Source organism: Cuculus canorus, chromosome 21 (genome assembly GCF_017976375.1).
Source record: "Cuculus canorus isolate bCucCan1 chromosome 21, bCucCan1.pri, whole genome shotgun sequence".
Taxonomy (NCBI): Eukaryota; Metazoa; Chordata; class Aves; order Cuculiformes; family Cuculidae; genus Cuculus; species Cuculus canorus.
Window position 1 is genome coordinate 7,263,714 of NC_071421.1, and position 21,975 is coordinate 7,285,688.

General features: G+C 51.9%; 2 protein-coding genes across 2 annotated transcripts in view; both read right to left on the reverse strand.

Moving 5' to 3' along the window:
• Positions 1-7,253: 7,253 nt before the first annotated feature.
• KLHDC7A (kelch domain containing 7A) lies at positions 7,254-15,417 on the reverse strand. Its single transcript, XM_054086127.1, has 2 exons — positions 14,584-15,417; positions 7,254-13,752 (listed from the first exon to the last, which is right to left on the reverse strand). The coding sequence occupies exons 1-2, from the start codon at positions 14,774-14,776 to the stop codon at positions 12,209-12,211; spliced, it is 1,737 nt and encodes a 578-aa protein (XP_053942102.1). The 5' UTR covers positions 14,777-15,417; the 3' UTR covers positions 7,254-12,208.
• A 5,605-nt stretch (positions 15,418-21,022) lies between these two features.
• Positions 21,023-21,975, reverse strand: part of IGSF21 (immunoglobin superfamily member 21) — a 47,085-nt gene continuing 46,132 nt past the window's right edge. Inside the window, exons 9-10 of the mRNA XM_054086079.1 lie at positions 21,864-21,902; positions 21,023-21,307 (exon numbers count right to left, since the gene is read on the reverse strand). Of these exons, the coding sequence (XP_053942054.1) occupies positions 21,234-21,307; positions 21,864-21,902 (113 nt within the window). The 3' untranslated portion in view covers positions 21,023-21,233. The remainder of the gene's footprint in view (positions 21,308-21,863; positions 21,903-21,975) is intronic.

The following is a 21,975-nucleotide window of genomic DNA, read 5'->3' on the forward strand; positions in this document are numbered from 1 at the left end:
AAGAAATTCTTTCCGATGAGGGTGGGGAGGCCCTGACCCAGGTTGCCCAGAGCAGTGGTGGCTGCCCCATCCCTGGAGGGGTTCAAGGCCAGGTTGTATGGGGCTTGGAGCAACCTGATCCAGTGGGAGGTGTCCCTGCCCGTGTCAGAGGGGTGGAACTGGATGGGCTTTGAAGTCCCTTCCAACCCGAACCATTCTATGGTTCTATGGTTCTATGATTCATCCTGCATGGGCAAGGAGAGTACTAATGAAAATTAAGTGGGTTGAGCAGCTGGGTGCTGGAGAGATGCTGCAGTGCTGGGAAAGCTGTATCTTCCTGGCTCTGGGTACCAAAATTGGGTGCAACAGGCAAGATGGTCCTCCAGCACTTGCGCTTGTATCCATAGGGCATGATTTTCCCAAGGCGGAGCACACAAATGTGCCCATCCCAATCCAAGCAGTCCTGGGTTTCAGAGCCCATGAAAAATTATTACAGCAGCAGGGAGTCAAACACTCTTAAATTCAATTGGTATTTGCAGGAATCTGGATCCTATATCATAGAATCATAGAGTGGTTTGTGTTGGAAGAGACCTCAGGGATCATCCGGTTCCAGTCCCCCTGCCATGGGCAGGGACACCTCCCACTGGATCAGGCAGAGCTGGTAGCACTGGTTTAGTGTTTCGGCCATTCAGGACTGTCTCCATGTGTGCTTCTGGCCCGTCTGTGAAATTATTTTAACGAAGGGATGCCAATTAGTGGTTTTGCGGTGCAGGTGGAACATTGCCAGGCTGGCAGGGAGCAAAGGGTGAACATTGTGTGTGATCACTGCTGGAGATGCCAACGTCTTGTATCTACATCCATGTGAAAGAGTGCAAGGAGGGAGCGAGTTGAGGCTCTGGAGCGTGTCCAGAGAAGAGCAACAAAGCTGGTGAAGGGGCTGGAGAACGTCTGACGAGGAGCGGCTGAGAGAGCTGGGGGTGTTTAGCCTGGAGAAGAGGAGGCTGAGGGGAGACCTTATTGCTCTCTACAACTACCTGAAAGGAGGTTGTGGAGAGGAGGGCGCTGGGCTCTGCTCCCAAGTGACTGAGGACAGGACAAGGGGGAATGGCCTGAAGCTCCGCCAGGGGAGATTCAGGTTGGATATCAGAAAAAAATTCTTCACAGGAAGAGTCATCGGGCACTGGAACAGCTGCCCAGGAAGGGGGTGGAGTCGCCTTCCCTGGAGGTGTTTAAGGAACGGGTGGATGAAGTGCTTAGGGACATGGTTTAGGGAGTGTTAGGAATGGTTGGACTCGATGATCCAGTGGGTCCTTTCCAACCTTGTGATTCTGTGTGATTCTGTGTGAGGGAACAAGGTACCATAACAGCAGGGATGGAGGCAGCTGTGCTGGCATTGCTCACCCGAAGCATCCTGCCTCCCTTGTGATGGGATGTCTAGGGTGAGATCCATGTCTAATAAATCCTCCAGGATGGTCTGCATCCAAGCGGAGTGGCTGGAAAGGCCAAGCCAGAGGGTTTGCAGCTGCGAATCAATAGCACAGACAGGGGCGTGCAAAAAGTTTCAGCCTCAATGAAATGCGATTAATTCACTGCAAATCCAACTGATGGAAAATCAGGAGGGCTTCCCTTTACCCTTGCTGTCTTGGATTTTGTGTTGATTTGCTGGTTGGGAATTGGAAGAAGAGGAAAAAAGGGAGAATTCTTTTCGTTTTCACTTGGTTGGATGCAAAATTTGACCCTTGTCAGACCAGCCGTGGATGTTTTAGGACTGTTTGCAATGGTAGCAGTGCCCTTTGAGAGGGAAAATGGTGTTGCTTTGTGATGGAAATGATATTTTGATAAAGTTTCTTCCTTTTGGGGAGGATGAAGAAAAGAAAAGAGGCTTTATTATCACTGAACCAGGCGCAAACCTGTTTCCAGCCTGAGGTTCTTAATCCTCCCTGTGAATATTTTGATTGTTTCTCTACCGCATGCTGTAAAAAAGCCACTTTGCCGACATTTCATCCTGCTCTTTGAGAGGGAGGCGTAAACCTGGCTGCTGTCTCCCACTGAAACCAAGGGGGTGGTGGTGGCATGAAACCGATGGAAACCTTTTTATTGAAGGCTTAAACATAAAAAAAACACCCCAAACAGGCAGCAGAGTTGAGAAGCCGTGAGCAACATGACGGATCGAATTTGCGTGTCACTGAGACTCGCTGAACTGCTATTGTGTTGATTTTTCTAAAGATCCGCAACCATCAGAGAAATGTAACATAATTGCTGCCTTGTTTATCGACGGTGGGCACTGAAAATCCATCGCTGCGGCAGATTAACCCCCTCGCCCCCAAAACGCAGCCCAACTCTGCCTCCACCTCCATTGGCTTTTAGCTCTGTAGCCGCACCAGGATGCTAATTCCATGCTTAGTTCCTTCCTGACGTGGAAGACATCTCTACAGAGTCATAATTATATCTTTTTCCTCTTTTTTTTTTGCCTTTCCATCTGCATTCTTGCAGCTCTCAGGTATCAGTAGGCATTGCAACAAATGTAATGTGCCTGCCACATCCTCCAGATTCTTCTTCCTCCGCCCAGGAGAGGAAGAGGAGAAGACATCCCTAGACACGTGCTTTTGGGAAAGGAAACACAGGACTTGGCTTGGGTTTTCCATAGGATGGAGCCAGTGTCCCCACTTCCAGGACCCTTCTTGGAGCCTTGTTGGCTCTTGGCACCAGCCCTAAGCCCTTTATCAGCCGTGGCCAGTCTGGGAGCCTTCGAGCTCAGCTGCATCATCAGCTGATGCCGAGGCTGGCATCTCGCCTCCCGCCCGCAGATAAAGCAGAGAAGTGGGATGGTAGAGGGGAAAAATCCCTCTGTGCCCAGAGCTGAGGGCTTTAAGCAGCAGATATGGGGAGATGGCATGAAAAGGTCCATGCTGGAGATGTGGAATGCCTGGAGGAGTTGGAGGTGTGCGCAGTGCCTGCCAAAAGCTGAGCCTGGCCTTTGGGAGGTGTGAACCAAACAAATGATGTTGATTCAAAGCAACTTGAGCATCGCCCAAAATCCTCCCCTTCAGAAAACAGTGACGAACTAAAAGGTTATTTGTCCTGATGGGAATTGAGATGTTTTAGGGGCAATGACCTAGCGCGGAGTCTGTTGTCCACAAACCACACTCTCACCTGTTCTCCGTGCCCAGGACATTGTAGGAGAGCAATGAAACAAAATAGCTGGTGCAGTAATAAATCAGGTTTTATTTAGCTAGATGGTATTTAGCTTCTTGAGAGACAGCATCTCCCCAGGCTGCATTGGGGCAAGGGTTTTAGACCAGAGTTCATAGAATAGAATCAGTTGATTGGAAAACACCTTTGAGATTGTCAAGTCCAACTGTCCCTGTCCACTGCTAAACCATCCCTGAGCACCTCATCTGCCTGGCTTTTAAACCACTCCAGGGAAGGGAACTCAACCACCTCCCTGGGCAGCCCATTCGAGTTGGCACCTCTAAGGGACATGGGGATATTTTCAATAAGGTCTATGGAAGGCAGCTCAGAAGAGCCCAACTGTTGCTTATTGCCTTGAAATCAATAATTAGAATAATAGAATCATAGAACGGTTTGGGTTGGAAGGGACCTCAAAGCCCATCCAGTTCCACTCCCCAGCCATGGGCAGGGACACCTCCCACTGGATCAGGGGCTCCAAGCCCCATCCAACCTGGCCTGGAACCCCTCCAGGGATGGGGCAGCCACCACTGCTCTGGGCAACCTGGGCCAGGGCCTCCCCACCCTCATCACGAAGAATTTCTTCCTAATGTCTAATCTAAATCTTCCTCCTTCCAATTTAAAGCCATTCCCCCCTCATCCTATTGCTGCCCTCCCTGATCCAGAGCCCCTCCCCAGCTTTCCTGGAGCCCCTTTCAGCACTGGAAGCTGCTCTAAAGTTTCCCCAGAGCCTTCTCTTCTCCAGGCTGAACTACCCCAGCTCTCTCACCCTGTCCTTGTATAGGAGGTGCTCCAGCCCTTGGATCATCTCTGTGGCCCTCCTTGTGTTTTTGGTTGAAACCATAAACATCCCTATCCTGCTTCCGCAGCTTGAGGACTTTTCCCTTCTTCCCCTCTTTGGCCGTTCTGTAAATAAAAATGAACTTCATTGATTTTATTTCAGTAACAGAGAAATAATTTGCTTTTGGCCTGAGCTCACAGGATGCTAAACTCCATCCAGGAGTGTGGTTTAGAGGTTTTTTTTTAGCATTTCTGATCTGTGTTTATGATGCCAGCACTGACACGTCCTAAACTACAGCACGACCATAACCTCCGGAAAAACTCCCAGTGGGATTGAAATAGTGGCTGGCAAATGTTCCCTCCTCACTGGAGCTTGTGAATCAAAAACCATCAAGGGTTTAAGGAAAGGCTTATGCCAGGGAAGGAGAACTTACGCTGGAGTCGATGCATATTTTATCACCGTGCTTATTCACTCCCAGTCCTTCTCCCTTCGAACGCCGCATGGGTTTTAATTAAATAGTCATTGGCAAGGCTGTTATTCTAGCTTGGAAGGCCTCCAAATGGCCGTGTTTTTTCCCCAAAATAATCACAAGGGGATGTGTTCCCATCCCCCCAGTCCTTGCCAAGGTTTGTTGTCTGCAAATACCACTAATTAGGTTTGTCTGGCCGGACGCTGGCTCTGCGATAGCATCTTTCATTAGCACTGACCTTTCCGCTCTCATAAGGAGCTGATGTTCCTGAGCGATGCCTTGTGGAGGCCACCAAGAAATGTTCCGTTGGCTCTGGGCAAACAGGTCTGGGTCTTGCAGGTGATGGGGTCACGTTGAGCCCAGGTTCGTTACCATCTGCTTGTAGATGAGGTTCTGCAGCTTGGGTGCAGCTCCCTGCCTACACAACTGGGTTGATCTGGTTGCAAACCGAATTGGAGAGAGGAGATCCTATGTGTTCATGGAATCAAAGAATGCTTTGGGTTGGAAGGGACCTTGCAAAGCAAAGCAGAGAGAGGGTGAGGTTCACAGAATAGTAGAATGCTTTGGGTTGGAAAGGACCTTTACAGGTCATCCAGTCCACCCCCTCTGCCATGGGCAGAGACATCTTTTACCAGACCAGGTTGTTCAGAGCCAAATCCAACAGGACCTTGAATGTTTCCAGGGCTGGGGCATCCATGACTTCTCAGGGCAGCCTTGGTCAGTGCCTCATCACTCCCACTGCAAAACATGTCTTCCTTATGTCCAGTCTAATTCTGCTTTCCCTTAGTTTAAAGTGATTACTCCCTGTCCTATGACAACAGGCCTTGCGAAAATGTCCCTCCCCAGCTTTCCTGGAGTCCCTTTCAGTACTGGAAGCTGCTCTTTCTCACCAAAGCCTTCTCTTCTCCAGGTTGAACAACCCCAACTTTCTCAGCCTGTCCTTGTAGTAGAGGTGCTCCAGCCCTTGGATCATCTCCGTGGCCTCCTCTGGATTCACTCCATCAGCTCCATGTCCTTTCTGTGCTGAGGATTCCAGAACTGGACCCAGGGCTCCAGGTGAGGTCTTACAAGAGCAGAGTAGAGAGGAGAATTTCCTCCCTCACCCTGCTGGCCACGCTTGTTTTGATGCAGCCCAGGGCATGGTTGTCTTTCTGGGCTGCAAGCACACATTGTTGGCCCGTGTCCAGCTTTTCATCCATCGCTCCATCCAGGTTGGTGCCTCCAGGATTTGCTCTACCAAGGCGTTGCTGGTAGTCATGTGTGGGTGGTCAGATTGGATTAGGTGCAGCAGGGATGAAGAAATGAGTAGGAGAGGACAAGGCATCCTTCCTTGGCTTCAAACATCTCATGAAAGCTCTTATGGCAGTGCAACCCACAGCAGTGTCATTGTTGCTCTAGGCAGTTCTCCAGAGGGGGCAGGAGAAACCACAGCCAGGGACTGATAGCTGTCACCTCCGTTACCAGCACCTAGAGATGCTGTGATGGATCTTGCTCTGGAGAACAAGACTTAGGAGATGTGACTGAGGGCCCTGGGGCTGTTTATCCTGGAGAAGAGGAGGCTGAAGGGAGATGTCATCGCTCTCTTCACAGAATTCACAGAATCACCAGGTTGGAAAGGACCCATTGGATCATCGAGTCCAACTATTCCTAACACTCCCTTAAACCATGTCCCTAAGCACTTCATCCACCCGTTCCTTAAACACCTCCAGGGAAGGTGACTCCACCCCCTCCCTGGGCAGCTGTTCCAGTGCCCGATGACTCTTTCTGTGAAGAATTTTTTTCTGATATCCAACCTGAACATCCCCTGGCAGAGCTTCAGGCCATTCCCTCTTGTCCTGTCCCCTGTCACTTGGGAGCAGAGCCCAGCTCCCTCCTCTCCACAACCTCCTTTCAGGTAGTTGTAGAGAGCAATAAGGTCTCCCCTCAGCCTCCTCTTCTCCAGGCTAAACACCCCCAGCTCTCTCAGCCGCTCCTCGTCAGACGTTCTCCAGCCCCTCACCGGCTTTGTTGCTCTTCTCTGGACACACTCCAGAGCCTCAACATCCTTCTTGTGGTGAGGGGCCCAGAACTGAACACAGTATTCGAGGTGCGGTCTCACCAGTGCCGAGTACAGAGGGAGAATCACCTCCCTGGACCTGCTGGTGACCCCATTTCGATACAAGCCAAGATGCCGTTGGCCTTCTTGGCCACCTGGGCACACTGCTGGCTCATGTTCAGTCGCTGTCAACCATTACCCCCAGGTCCTTCTCCTCCATGCAGCTCTCCAGCCACTCTTCCCCCAGTCTGTAGCGCTGCATAGGGTTGTTGTGCCCCAAGTGCAGGACCCGGCATTTGGCCTTGTTAAACCTCATCCCATTGGTCTCGGCCCAGCAGTCCAGCCTGTTCAGATCCCTTTGCAGAGCCTCCCTACCCTCCAGCAGATCGACACTTCCTCCCAGCTTAGTGTCATCTGCAAACTTGCTGAGGGTGCACTCGATGCCTTCATCCAGGTCATTGATAAAGACATTGAACAGGGCTGGACCCAGTACTGAGCCCTGAGGAACCCCACTTGTGACTGGCCTCCAGCTGGAGTTAACTCCATTGACCACCACTCTCTGGGCCATCCAACCAGTTTTCAACCCAGGAGAGTGTGCGCCTGTCCAGGCCAGAGGCTGACAGTTTCTGAAGCAGAAACTGTTTCAGCTCCCAGAAAGGAGGTTGTGGTGAAGTGGGTGCTGGGCTCTGCTCCCGAGGAACAAGTGATGGGATGAGAGGAAATGGCCTCACGTTGCACCAGGGTAGGTTCAGATTGGACATCAGGAAAAATTTCATCACAGAAAGGGTTCTCGGGCTCTGGCAGAGGCTGCGCAGGGAGGTGGTGGAGTCTCCATCCCTGGAGGGCCTTGAAAGCCGGGCAGAGGAGGTGCTCAGGGATGGTTCGGTAGTGCACAGGTACGATTGGACTCGATGATCTCAAAGATCTTTTCCAACCAAGCGATTCTATGATTCCCCTGGCTTTAAATTCCCACCCAGCTCCTCAACCACTGACACGCGTTTGCTCCTGCTTGTCAGGAACGAGATACTTAATTTGTCAGTTCGCTACGCTTAATATTTCTTTCATGTATAGAGTCAGTTTTAAATGCAAAACATGCCTGGATAAGCTCCCTTTTTTCGCTTTTTGGGTTTTTTCCACTCTGCTGTAGCCGAGACATTGAAGGTAGCTGTGTTTAACTAATAAAAAAGATTTTAAAATGCTGGTTTTGCACTTCTTTAATTGACTTCCAATTTCCATTCACATGCAGTCTGGCATATTGCGAAAGCAAAAAAATATAAGAGCGCCGAGCAAATAAGAAATGCGTCACTCGCTGGGTTTTTACCATAATCAAAAATGTAAAAATTAAGAATCTGAATCAATGTACATTAAAACTGTGTAATTGCCTAAATAAACGTGGCGGGGGTAGATAATGGGTCTTCCTGATTAGAAGAAAATACAGACTTTTGTGCAAAGGTTATATTTGGTTGCAAAGCAACACGGTTTAGTGCTTGCATCCGTCTTTTGGGAGATAAACCAAGCAGGGGAGCTTTGAGGGCAGCGATGGGTCCAGGTTCTGGGGTTGAATGGTAGAGCCGTAGAGAGTGATGAGTTCTCCCCTCAGCCTCCTCTTCTCCAGAATCGTAGAACCATTTGGTTGGAAAAGACCTTTGAGAATGTCAAATCAAATTGTACCTATCGACAATTCAACCACCCCTGAGCACCTCGTCTACCCATCTTTTAAATCTCTCCAGGGATGGAGTCTGCACCACTGCCCTGGGCAGCTTCTGCAGGGCTTCACCACTATGTCAATAAAGATATTTTCCCCAATATCCAACCTAAGCCTTCCATGATGCAGCTTGAGCCACTTCCCCTCGTCCCATGGCTGTCCCTCGGGAGCAGAGCCCAGCACCCACCTCCCCACAACCTCCTCTCAGGAGCTGCAGAGAGCCATGAGCTCTCCCCTCAGCCTCCTCTTCTCCAGGATAAACAGCCCCAGGGCCCTCAGCCGCTCCCACAACCCCTGTTCTCCAGACCCTTCCCCAGCTCCGTTCCCTTCTCCAGATGTTCTCTAGTCCCTTGATATCCTTATTGGAGTGACAGGTCCAAAACTGAACCCAGGATTTGAGGTGCAAACTCCCCAGTGTCAAGTCCAGGGGGACGATCCCTTCCCTGCTCCTGCTGCCACTCCAGGGCTGTTCCAAGGCAGAATGTTGGTGGCCTTCTTGGCTGCCTGAGCCACTGCTGGCTCGTGTTCAGCTCCTGTTGACCAGCACCTCCAGGTCCTTCTCTGCTAGGAGCTCTCTGCTGGACAGCATTCTTGGCTCCACCTTAGAGGGAATTATAGAGATGGAAGAACTGCTAGTAGATGGTGGAAATGGGTTTCCCAGCTCTCAGGAGCCTGGTGGTGGTTGTTTTTTTTCTTTTCCAGCACCCACTTCTGGTGTTCCTTGACCTGGTGAAGGTTCTGGTTTGCAGAAACCAGGGAACAAGGGAAGAGGCTCCCAAGAACAGAAACCTTCAGGTAAATCCAGGAACTGGGTGCGTTTGTTCTGACCTCTAAGTATTTCTCACCACTTGGACTTCCTCAGGTTGTTTGCAGCTCCATGGTGATGTTGTGGAGTTTTATTAGGATGCACTGCATGCCTCCCAACTCTTTTCCCTGTAAATTGTGGCAGCTTGGCCGATCTGATCAGTGAAAATAAATAATATCCCAGTGCTGCAAACTGCACTGAATCTGCCCGACGGTCTTAGGGTTATCCTGAGAACTGTGAGCTTGTGGTATAAAGCCACTGCCCATCAGCACAAACACAGAGATGAGCGTCCAGCACTGTCAAAAATCAGCGGCTGGGATCAGCAGTGGTGGCAGGAGTTGGATGGTGACGCCAGTGTTGTCACCACGCCTGCCAGCCCTCCAAAGGCTCCTCCCTTGCACTGGTATTTGTGAGAAAAACAAAATCATCTGGGTCTGAGTATCAGTTTGCATTTGTCCTTTCTGCTTTGCTCTCTCTTAGCCGCAGCCAAAAGTCATTTTGCCATCAACCACAGGATCGCTTCCTGCTTTTTGCTCCAAACCTGTTTGTCCTTCCCTGCAGAGCAAGCAGTGCTCCAGCACGGGATGTCCCCAGCACTTTTAATCTCCCAAATGCCTCCTCGAGTGAATTGTGTTAATATCGGAGAGTGCAGGAGTGGGGGGAGAGCTGCCCACCCTCTGTCATTGGTATTCATGGCTCACCGTCAGGCTGGGGAAGGAGGAAAAGCTGCTGGGTTTTGCAGTTGCAGCCTGGCAGCAAGGAGTTAAAAGACCGGTGAAATATTAAATGGAAGCAAAGAGGCACCGTGAGAAGGGCAGGTTCTCAGGAAAGCTTTTCTGAGGATGAAAAAAGACCTGCCATCTGGAAGGGCTCCAGCCACCCAGCTCCCACCCAGCCAGTGTGTCCTCTGCTCCCAGCACCCTATGGCAAGGATGCCGAAGGGCATGAAGCCAGGATCCTGCTTGGAACAAGAGGTGTTTGCAGGTTGCAAAGTGGGTGGGTTGCTCTGGTGAAGCAGCCAGTACCTGGCTTCTGCTGGGGGAGAAGGAGAAATATTGCGGCATTCCTGAGCCCACCTTGGTGATCTTCCTGCTCTGAGGCAGCTGGTTAGCAAAGAGTTCAGTAGTGATGAAAAAAATGAGGAGCTTTTTTTGACTCATAAGGTTTACCAGCCCAAGGATCCCAGCGGAGTGAGGTGCTGGGATGGAGGAGGCTGCAGCCCTGGCTCGTGGTTGGTGGGATGATCCTCCTAGGTCCTGGGGATGGTGAAAGAGGTTGGACCATGGCAGCTTTTAGCACAGGGGGAGGGTGCATCACCCTCTTGCATCAGCAGAAGCAATATGCTATGGGTAACGAGCAAATCTCAGAGGGAGAGTTAACTAATGCAGCCTCCCAAGGTCTTCTAACCTGGGTGGATGCCACTGACCTTCACAGGAAGCCCTTGAAGGCAGAAACAAGAGGTCTACTGGCAAGGACCAAGAGAAGAAATAAATATTTTTGGGAGCACTTTGAGAGAACATTAACCTAAGCTCTCCTAAACTACCATGAGCAGCAAAGTGTAAATGGTGATACCATGGGCTGCTCCAGCACTGTCTCGTATCTCCAAGCACTTCAAGCGCATCCATGACTTTGTGCTCATGACCTGCAGCCACCAAGGAGGCAGGTAAAGGAGGGTTTTGCCCGTCTAGGAGCTGTTCTGTCTGTCTGGGTCTGACAGATGACGGATGATGAGCCATTTTGCTAACGACTAGAAGGGAAGAAAATGCAATTACCCAAAGTAGGCTTTTGGCAGGACATAGAGATGGCAGAGTGAGGTCAGTGAAACCAGGAGAAAGGGATGACAGACTGGCTGCTCACAACCAGAACTCTGGTTTGCTTTTGGTTATCTTCTCAGAGACATTGTACTTCCCCCGGACTTGATGCTGGTGAGCTCATACCTCAAATTCTGGGTTCAGTTTTGGGCTTCTTGCTACAAGAAGGACATGGAGAGCACAACCAGAGATGAGGAACAGAGCTGGGGAAGGGTTTCGAGCACAAGCCTTGTGAGGAGCAGCTGAAGGAGCAGGGCTTGTTTCGTCTGGAGAAAAGGGGTCTGAGGGGAGACCCCATCACTCTCTACAACTGCCTGAAAGGAGGTTGTAGAGGTGGGGGTTTGTTTCTTCTCCCTGGTAGGCAGTGACAGGAAAAGGAAAATGGCCTTAAGATTTAGGTAGGATTTCAGGAGGAGTTTCTTCACTGAAAAGGTTGTCAAGCACAGTCAGAGTCCGCCCAGGGAGGTGGTTGAGTCCCATTCCTGGAGGGGTTTAAAAAATTAGTAGATCTTGTACCTGGGGACGTGGTCTGGTGGAAGGTTTAGCAGGGCTGGATCGATGGTTGGACGCGATGATCTTAAAGGTCTTTTCCAACCGAAACTGTTCTACTATTCTATGATTGTTTGTGTAGTAATTAGGATGTAAAACGTGCATTGGCCCCTTTGTTCCCATTAGGTTTGGCTATGTCTTGAGATGATGCGCGACAGTGGCCTGTGGTTAATTTTACCAAATGTTCACTTTAATTTAATTTAAGATGAGCTATCTATAAATCTATAGTGCCTATTTCCATCACGTACATAGAAATAGAAATATATGTATAATTCTGTGCTGAGGAGAAGGTAACAAATCACAAGGAACTGGTAGGAGGAAGGCAACCTCTGGCCCCGAGCTTCGAGCCCTGGGGTGATGTGTGCAGTCAAGCCTGAAGGTTTAATTTTGCCTTGATGCCGATGAGGCTGGCCTTCAGCTGACACCTCCTGAGGCATCAAATCTCCCTGCTGTGTTCCTCCACCCTAAAATGCCCCGTGTGTTGCACGTCCAGGTCAATATTAAACACCTGCTGTGCAACATGGCTACTCATCGGGGAGAACACAACCGGGAGCCTGAAGGGAGCCGTGGTTTATTTGCATCTGAGCAAGCACACCTATGTTTAAATACCTCTAAGCAAACAAGTCCACCCAGCTCCTGCTTTGCTTTTCCTTGTGTCTTCAAGGCTGAGTTTACTGGTAGTATCCAAGGGCAGTTCATCTCCTTCCTTACTGAAGTGGAATACAAGGATATCTGCTTGATGGTAGGTGCGTGTAGCATTGCCCTGGTGGTGTTTGCCCTACGTTAAGTGGTCCAATGCAGGCTGGTGGCTTCTTCTACCACCTTTGGCCATTGTGTCAGATCTGAGCCACCACCACTGTTGCATGACACTCCAGCACGGATCCCTCAAACCTGCGTTTGCACCTTCCCTCCCTCTGGCAGCACCAGGACAGCTGGAAGGAGCCTGCCATGGGGTGATGGGAAGGGCTGCAGCTCCCTGGTCCCAAAGCGTGGTGAGATGTGGTCAGCCAGGAAGCGTATGTGGAAGTGCCGGCTGACACAGTGGACCAGGTTGCCCACCACGGCACACTGGAAGCTGGAGGGCTCAGTCATGGCATAGGTGGCACACTCATACCATAGCTTGGCCTTGACGCTGCAGCGGTACACGCCGATGCCCTTACTGCGGTGGAGGTCAAAGCGGTAGATGAAGCCGTTGGTGCTCACCATCTCAGTTGTCCTGTCCTTGCTGCCACCAGCTGGGCTGACCCTCCAGCTGTCCGAGCGAGCGGTGTAACACAGCAGCATGTAGCGCAAGGTGCCCCCCGTCACGTAGATCTCCCCATTGCACACTGTGGCTGTGTGGGCCACGGCGAAGGTGTCATGGGGCAGGGGCGCAATGAAGGTCCAGCGGTCCTGCCGGGGGTCATAGCGCTCCACCGTGTAGAGGCACTCACCGCCAATAGCGTAGAGGTGGCCATCCAAGGCCACGAGCTTGCAGTGTGGCCGTGCTTGGTTCAAGGGGCAGATCTCCCTCCAGATGTTGGTCAGGGGGTCATAGCAGAAGACACGGTTGGAGGGTCTCTGCACCCGGCCTGTGCCCTCGCAGCCAACCACCACGAAGAGGTAGTTGAACATGCTGCAAATGGCGCACCCTCGGGAGACCACTTCTGGTGGCACGTGGCAGAGGTGATGCCAGCAGTCCCCTCCATCATCATAATAGCAGAGGCGGCTGGTGTGGAGGTCAGGCTCCTGTACGTTGATGTCTGCCACGGCCATGTACATCTTCCCCTTCATCCTCCACCGCAGGATGAGCTCCCGCTCACCAGCGTTGAGGTGGCTGTAGATGGAGGGTGTTTTCAGCACCTGCAGGTAGTTGTCGCTCATAACCTTGTAGGCAGCCTCCTGGAGGTGGCCCAGCTTCTGCGCCTTGGCCGCGCAGAGGACCTCATAGCAGTTCCCCAAGTCCAGGTGGGTGGATGGTGGCATTTGGAAGAAGTCAGTACTGGCCACCAGTCTTGGACAGGGGCTTGCTGGTGGCGTTTTACCTTGTTCTGTGACCCCAAACCCCTCAATGGGCAGCTGGAGGTGGGGGCTGTCAGCGATCTGGAGGATGCTGACCTTGCGGCCAGGAGATGGTGGCCTGGGGGAGATCTCTAAGCTCCTTGTAGGTGATGGAACTATGGAGGAGGTGGTAGAATCCCATATTGCCAAAGTTGGGTCCGGTTCCTGGGTTGCAATGCTCTCCAGCTCCTTATTGACCTGCTCCAAGCTGCAGTCCTGGGATGTTCCTGGAGGTACGTAGGAGAGACACCTCTTCTTCGATACCACCTGGGAGATGGACTGGACGTAGTAGTCATAGACTTTGCCCTTGAGGCCAGGGACTGGCTGTCCAGCCCCATCCTTCACCCGCCGCTTGGTGATGTAGTTCTCTTCCACCTGGATTTTTGCCACTGAGGAGAAGGAGTAGGAGGTGTCCAACCCCGTGTTGCTTGCTGTCATCGTTAGACCCAGGTTTGAGGTGACACTGAGGGTCTGGATCATCCCCCCATGCCTCTCAGCCTCCCAGCTCGTGCCTCTGGTGGCCAAATCCTGCTCTGTGCTCTGGGCCTCTCTGTCCCCTGCCACCTGGGCATTGGCAATCCTAGGGGAAATCCCAGTGCTTGGGGCAAGCGTACCCTCCTCTCTCTGGCTGCTTAGTGTTTCAGCTGCGTCCTCGGCATTGTAAGAGCTCAGAGTGCTTCCTGGCTCATTTCCTGACTCACTTCCTAGCTCACTTCCTGTCTTGTTTTCTGGCTCACTTAACATCTCACGTCCTGTCTCCCTTCCCAGCTCATTTCCCAGCTCATTTCCTGGCTCACTTGACAGCTCACTTCCCAGCTCGATTCCTGGCTTGCTTTCCAACTTGCTTCCTGGCTCACTTCCCACCTTACTTCCTAGCTCACTTCCTGGATCACTTTCCATCTCAATTCCTGTCTCGCTTCCTGACTTACTTCCCATCTCACTTCCCAGCTTGATTCCCTGCTTGCTTTCTACCTTGTTTCCCACGGTGCTTCCCAGCACACTTCCCACTTCACTTGCCCTCCTGGCCATCCCTGCTCTCCCACGAGAGCGCTCTGGTTCAGACACCACCTGCTCTCCTTCCTCCTCCTCTCCCCTTGGCAGACTCCTACCCCTTTGGGAAAGCCTACACCGTGCTCCAGAGGCTTCACCGCTCATTTCTCCATCCCCACCATCCCACACCTCCCCACCCAACACCTTTCTCCGCCGCAGCCCCGTCGCACCATCCCCATCCCAGGCTGCGCTCTCCCTCTGCTCTCCTCCCGCCTCGGTCGGTGGGATTTTGCCCCCAGCAAGCGAGCGGGATTTATAAAACCTGTACGCCAGCGTCAGGAGGAGCAGAGCGGCGGCGGAGAGGACCAGCTTGCCGGCCAGCTGCATGTCGGAATGCCAGGGCAGGGTCACCCGCTGGGGCATTTTTCTATGTTGGGAATGCAGAGAAGCCAATTAATGATTGCCGAGTGAGCCCGAAGCGTGGAGCCGAAGGTTTGGGGCAAGGTGACTTTGAGCTGGCAAAGCTGGCAGACGGTTTCCGGACAAGCTTTGCATGTTTGGGCTGGGCTGGGCTCCGGGGAAAAGGTGCAACCCTGAGCTGGCAGCACAGAGCCGGCTTTATTAGCCTGGTAAACAGAGAGGCTCAGAGAAGAGAAAAAGGAAGCACAAAGGGAGGAAAAGTATCTCCTCCGAGCAGCCCGTTGGTGCTGCCTCCTCATTTCTTTTCTTATTTTAACAGGAATCATGCAATGGAAGGGGGAAAGAAGTTGTTTTATCCTGTGAAGGTTCCTCATCGCTGGATGCAGGCATGGGGAAGGGAGGGAGAAGCAGCCCAGCGCCGGGAAGACCTTTGGTCCAACGCTGAGCAGCTGCTGCGCGGCACAGGCGGGTGACTAATTTGGTAGTCTTCGTTTGTGGCACGCTAGCTAATGAAGGATGAAGGAAAATAGCCCGAAAGCTTCTGGGTTCTCTTTGAGGCCAGCTTGGAAGCGGCAGGGGAATTAAGAGCTGGTGGAAAAGAAGCTGAAAGAGGGGAGATTAAGACGAGATCTTAGGGAGAAATGTTTTCCCATGAGGGTTTCCTGGCCCAGGGTGCCCACAACAGTGGGGGCTGCCCCATCCCTGGAGGGGTTCAAACCCAGGTTGGATGGGACTTGGAGCCCCTGATCCAGTGGGAGGTGTCCCTGCCCATGGCTGGAGTGGGACTGGGTGGGCTTTGAAGTCCCAACCCAAATCATCCTGTGAAGCTGGGGGCTTTGGGTTGGGGAAAAATCTGACACCAACGAGCAAATAGAAGCAGAAGTCAAACTGCAGCCGGGGCCACTGTATGGAGACCTGCACCCACATGCACATTGACAACTAAGGGAAGTGAATAAAAGCAGCGGGACTAGGAAGAAATTTGGGATGGGAAGGGATGGGAGAGATGTGAGTAGTCATCTTGAAGTACTGCGCTGCTACGTTTGGGATGTCTGCAGGGACTGGATTCGCTGTGGGTAAACTGAGGCAAGGAGGCCGCCAGACAGTGTGACTCTTGCTTCTTTCTCCCTCTGGAGAGATGGTGGTGGTATCTGGTCCTGATCTAATTTCAAAGATTTAGGATTGTCCCCGTCGTCCCTGAGGCAGCTGGGTCCTCACGCCTGGACTGTGGAGGAGGAGAGGAGGGAGCCCGGGGGATGACTTCCCTCTGCAACTGCCGCTAAGTGAGCTGCATTCAAAAGAGATAAAATTAATTTCCTTTTCCCCGAGGGGAATGTCTCGCATACTGAGAGACTCATAAAGAACTGGGGCCCTGCGAGGCAGCAAAGAACCAGCCAAAAAGTGGGTGGGGGTGGGAAACTGCTCCTGTTTGCATGCAAGGACTCACTCCCCACTAACTTAGTCCTGATCCAGTGGGATTTGCCAGAGAAAAGAACCCAGGGGATGATGAAACAACTCCTTGCATAAGGTGTAGTTGTAACGGTGCCCGTTGTATGGGTCATGGGTAAGCGTGGTAGGAGGAGGTCTTGCCATGGTTCTTTAGTGGGTGGTGGGTGCTCATGAGCTCATACCCAGTGTCCACAGCCTCCCAAGCCAACTCCTGTGCAGCAGCTGATCTTCACCGGTCAGGATGAACATGGTTATCCTTGTCATCGATGGGGTTTTATGGACCTTGGGAGGGCAAAACATGAAGTGCAAGGAGAGGCAAGGGTGTTTTCAGCAGGCAGCGTGTTCTGGTTGCTGTTCCCTTCACAAATGGCAGAATGGAGCAACCAGAGCCTGCCTGCTGAGCTCGAGCTGCAGGGGATGATGTTGGGAAGGAAGATCCCTCTGGCAAAAATGCAGGTCTGACATATTAATGTACACTTATCTACACTTTGCAGTAAGGAAGACAAGCTTGTGCACTGCCTTTTGTGGTGGGGAGGAGCACGTGAACCCCCTCAGAGCATGGTTCACACCATCACCAGCATCTGCAAGTGCTGAGATGTCCCCCTGCCAAAGCTAAGACGCTGAATTTCACCTGATGGCACTGGTCCAGGTTGCCCAGAGAAGCTGTAGATGCCCCATCCCTGGAGTTGTTCAAGGCCGGGTTGAATGGGGCCTTGAGCAGCCTGATCCAGTGGGAGATAGCCCTGCCCATGGCAGAGGGGTTGGAATTAGATGGTCTTTAAGGTCCCTTCCAACTCAAACCAGTCTTTGACTCTAAAGTCCCACAGCCAAGGCTGAAGCCGGAGTAACAGGGACGTGAATCGAGGCATATATTTCGGGGGCTGGCTAACTGGCAGAGGGTCTGGCCACCCATGTGCAGCCATGACCCACAGGTTTCTTCATCTTTTGCTGCCACAGTTTTTAATCCACAAGGATCTGCAAAGATCTTTGTGTTCATGAGCTGGGAAGTATGAATTCTGCATGCACTTGGTGGCCCTGTGAACTCGGCCGCAGGAGTAACCGAGCCCGATAATGAGGTAGGGAAGGCAAGGGAACCTGGAAGCAAAGTTTACTATCACTCCTACTGGCATTCCCATCCCTGCAGAGCTAAAACATCCCTATGTTTGCACCCTCTACATATATCCCAAATAATACCCCTCTATAATATCCCAAAGGACTGAGGACTCAGATGTGCTGCACCCTTGAGAGATGCAGGGCTGGGCTGCCAAAACCCAAGTATGCACGCGAAACTTCCTCAGTGCGTACCAGGATGAGCACAGTTGTCCTTGTCCTCGGTGTGTTTTTATAGAGCTTGGGAGGGCAAAACATGGAGTGCAGGGAGATGTGGGGGTGTTTTCAGCAGGCAGCATCTCTTGGTTGCTGTTGCCTTCACAAACCGGGTGAGCAGAGCCTGGCTGCCGCGCTTGAACTACAAGGGGTGATGTTGGGAAGGAGGATGCCCACAGCAATAATGCAGGACTGATGTATAAATGCATATTTATCCACATCTTGCAGTGAGGGCGACGAGCGACAGCGCAGGGGGTGCAGCCATGGCACCTCCGAGCAGCGGTGACGTCTCGCCACTTGTGACTCTAATTGAATGTAATTGCCTCGTCCAAATTTTGCTAAATCCTTTTCAAAGTCCCCTGAAATTAGGGAACATCGATAACGCCGCTCCTTGGGGTGTTCAGCTCGCGTCATCCCTAAGAAGCGCGATTAATTTTTTACAGGCTAATCATCTCTCTCAGGCAGGTTGTCATCTGCAGATCTGTCATCTCACATCAATAATGAAACGACCTGAGCAGCTCTTTTCCCCCTCCAGCCTCCTGCATTATTCACTGCCTGGGCCTCAAACAACAGGGTGTGTGTTAAGGGGGAGCCAGGGATTTAATTGATGTCCTTTGTAATTACCTGGAGGAAGGTGGATGGTGATGGGGAGGCAGGGCTGGTAGGTGGCAGGTGAAGGATGGGGTTGGCAGGAGGTGAAAGCAGGGTGTAGCACAGCATGGAAGGTTTTCTTTGAATCATAGACTCATTCAGGCTGGAAAAGACCTCTTAAACTCATCCAGCCCAACCCCACCATGCCTACTAAACCATGTCCCCAAGTGCCATGTCTACACTGGTTTTGAACACCTCCGGGGATGGGGACTCCACCAGTTCACTGGGCAAAGGCAAAGCGCCATCTCTCCATGTACCTCACCTTCAGGGGACTTTGGGAAAAAAGGCAGAATCTCTGCCCAGAATGAGAAGGGAGATCCTGCATCTGCTCGGTCATTGCTTTGGTTGTGCTGCTGTGAGAAGGTCCCATCCTGTAGCCTGATCCATCACCACGGGAAAGAGCTAAGCATCCTGAATGCACACAGAGAGGCGAATTTAGGATGTGGGACCTCTAAGCCTGCTGGTCCTCTCCCAGCTGCTGGATGGGGAGGTCATGTTTCTCTTGAGATGGCATCAAGCAGAGCTCGTTGATGGTGGCACTGCTTCTCTAATGCTCATTTCCATGGTTTCCGGCTAAAATCACCACATTTGCATTTAAATGGAGATTTGGGCATTTGTAAATCCCCATTTTCAAAGCAAGAAGGCCTAATGGTTGCTTAATCACATTGGGATGAAGTCCCTGGAGCATCTCCAGTCCAATGAGGAGTGTGAGAAGCATCCGCGCTGTGGTGGGGGCTCTCCTGCTGCTTGCTAGCATTGGGGTAAACTGAGTCACACAGAGCTCCCTAAAAAATAAATGTTCCCTTGAAAAGTGCAGGTGAGAGCGATGGGAGATGCAATGGGCTGGAGCAGTGAAAGTGGTCAGGATGCTTGGATGCTGTCACTTTGGGATGAAAGTGGAGCCACTGATCCTCCTGCATCCCAGCCAGCCTCACTCAGCCCCTGCGGTGCTGCCAGCCCAAGTGATTGTGTATGGGAAGAAGCTCCTGAGCTGTCGCGTGTTTGTTTAGCTCCTTTGAGGCTGTGAAATCGCTTGCAGCAAGGTTGGCAATGAAGCATGGTAGGGACTGAAGCTGCTTAATAATAATTAATCATAATAGTAATAATAATTCTTAGCACTTGTATGGGGCTTTGGAATGATGAAGCGCTGCACGGCTGCTGGGTAATCCTCTAGGATTAAGCGTTCCCAGAGGAAAAGGCAGTGGAGCGCCCCATCATTGGTCTCCTCACATCTGCTCCCCAGGGATCCTGGACCAGGGCTGGATGGTCTTGGGGTACCACAGGGCAGGAAGGAATCAAAAAATCATAGAATCATTTGGTTGGAAAAGACCTTTGAGATCATTAGGTCCAACCACACCTGTCCAGAGCTGGGAATGCCAGGATCGGGGGCGATCAGAGCCAGCAGCCATGGGCATAACCGGGACCCCCAGCCACCCTTGCTGGCTCCGCAGGTTTGAGACCCGCTAGGTCCTGCTCTACTGCACCCCAACCCAGCATCCCCACACACCATACCAGGATTCGCTTCCTGGGGGCAGGGAAGAGCCTGGAGGAGTAGTGAAGGCCTCACTCACCTCTTTGCCCTTGATACAGCCACCCTCGCTTCACTCCATGGACACAATAGACTGCTCCATGTTCACCATCTGGTGAAGCTGGTGAAGGGACTGGAGAACAAGTCTTATGAGAAGCAGCTGAGGAACCTGGGACTGTTCAGCCTAGAGGAAAGGAGGCTGAGGGGAGACTCCACCATCGCTCTCTATAACTGATGTATAAATGCATATTTATCCACACCTTGCGGTGAGGATGACGCAATTGCTCATCACTCATCGCTCTCTATAACTGCCTGAAAGGAGGTTGTAGTGAGGTGGGTGCTGGTCTCTTCTCCCTGGTAGCCAGTGACAGGACAAGGGGAAATGGCTTCAAGATGCACTAGGGAGGTTTTAGGTTGGATATTGGAAGGAGTTTCTTTCCTGAACGGGTTGTCAGGCATTGGAAGAGGCTGCCCAGGGAGGTGGTTGAGTCACTGTCCTTGGAGGGGTTTAAAAGATAGGTAGATGAGGTGCTCAAGGATCTGGTTTAGTAGTGGACAGGAACACTTGGGCTTGATGATCTCAAAGATATTTCCCAACCAAGCAATTCCATGATTCACTGTCCCCTTGTGGACCATGCCGTTGCTCCACTTGAGCAGCCAGGCAAAATGCTGGCATCCTCCAGGGAAGGACTGGCGCAAAATCACTTGTCTTTTGCAACAAACTGCCCTGCAGCAGGATTAACACCGCACCAAGATGTGCCCAGCAGCACTGGGTACCCTAGGGTTGGCCAGGTTCTGGCCATGCTGCACCTTTATCTGTTTCCATGGTGACAATTAGCCAAGAGGGATGGGGAGAATGGCATGGACCAAACGTGGCCATAGCGCTCTAAACTCGCGTGCTGCCCGCTCATGTGTGAGCGCTGACATTTTGGGTCCAGAGCCACCTGTCACTAGAGATTGACCGCCCAGCTCGGGACAAGTGTTGTGCACAGCTCCTGTCTTCCAGCAAAGCCGATTTGCCCCAACCAGAGTCCCGAGGTGTAAGGCCAATGATCCGCAGCTTTCGGGCTCCCAGCGCTCCACGGAGGACTCATCCCCAACGTCCCTCATGCTGGGGACGTGTGCAGTCTTGACCTCAGGGAGCTGAGTCCCAGAGCAGCTTGGTGCAGTGGCAATGGTGTAAATGGATTTTTCCAGGCGAAATCTACACCTTGCATAGTAGACAGCTCCTCCCCAAGACCCTGCAATGCCTGAGGGTACCCCAGAATGGTTTGGGGTACCCAATTCCAAGGCAAAAAATTAAGCACATCTTCCAGCGGAGGAGATTTGTCCTTTTTCCTTTTAATTAAATTGTCTGAGGAAGCCAAGACACAGACAGAAAGAGACCGAGACTGTAAATAGTATAGAAAAAAAACCCCAAAGAGCGCGAGAGAACTGATTGATGGAGGTGTAAATGCCAGGTGGAGCCGTACGGAGGAAGAGGAGGCGGAAGAAGAGGCAGGCGAAGCTTCACGTTAGCTCCAGGATCACTGTTAGGGTCAGCGCCAAAACTAGTCTGAAGCCGCAGTGGCTGGTGAGTGAACCTAGGCAGGAGGAGAAAAGGGATGAGGAGTCCAGGGAGTCGCATCTTGCCACTTGGGGTCAAAGCAGGATGGGGTCACCACCTTTTCTGGGGGAAAGATTAATCTCCTAAGCTTGCTATGGAGCTTGTGTGGGGTGGGCAGCAGGTCAGGGATGATGTAGGGAGCATCCATGGGGCCCCTTTTGGTGCAAGGACCTCTCCGCTGCCAAGGACAAGGGTTTGGGGCAACAAAGGAGAAAGGGGCAAGGGCTTGGGGAGGTGCAAGGAGAGATGTTCAAGGGCGGAGAGTGATGCAGGGAGAAATGAGCAAGGGCTTGAGGCAACATAAGGTGAGATGTTCAAGGGCTTGAAGCGATGCAAAGTGAGGTAGGCAAGGACTTGGGACTATGAAAGATGAGACGTTCAGGACAAAGTAAGGAGAGAAGTTAAAGGGCTTGGGGCCATGCAAGGAGAGATGGTCAAGGGCTGACAACCATGCAAGCTGAGATGCTCTCTGCATGGTCCTTCCCTCTCTGGAGGGGTCAGGTCAAAATACCGGTGCCACCACCACCACTCACCATTGGAGTCTTCTGTTCCTCTGGGAATATTTGGATTTTCTAATTGGAAAGAAATAGCAGAGAAACAGTTTTACTCAGAGGAGGAGGGGTGTGAGTGAGGATTTATGGAGGG

Coding starts and splice junctions, on each gene's coding strand:
- KLHDC7A (XM_054086127.1), bottom strand. CDS start 14,776: ATGCCCCAGCGGGTGACCCTGCCCTGGCATTCCGACATGCAGCTGGCC. Junction 13,753..14,583: donor CGCAGCCTGGGATGGGGATG/GTGCGACGGGGC, acceptor CCTTCTCCTCAG/TGGCAAAAATCCAGGTGGAA.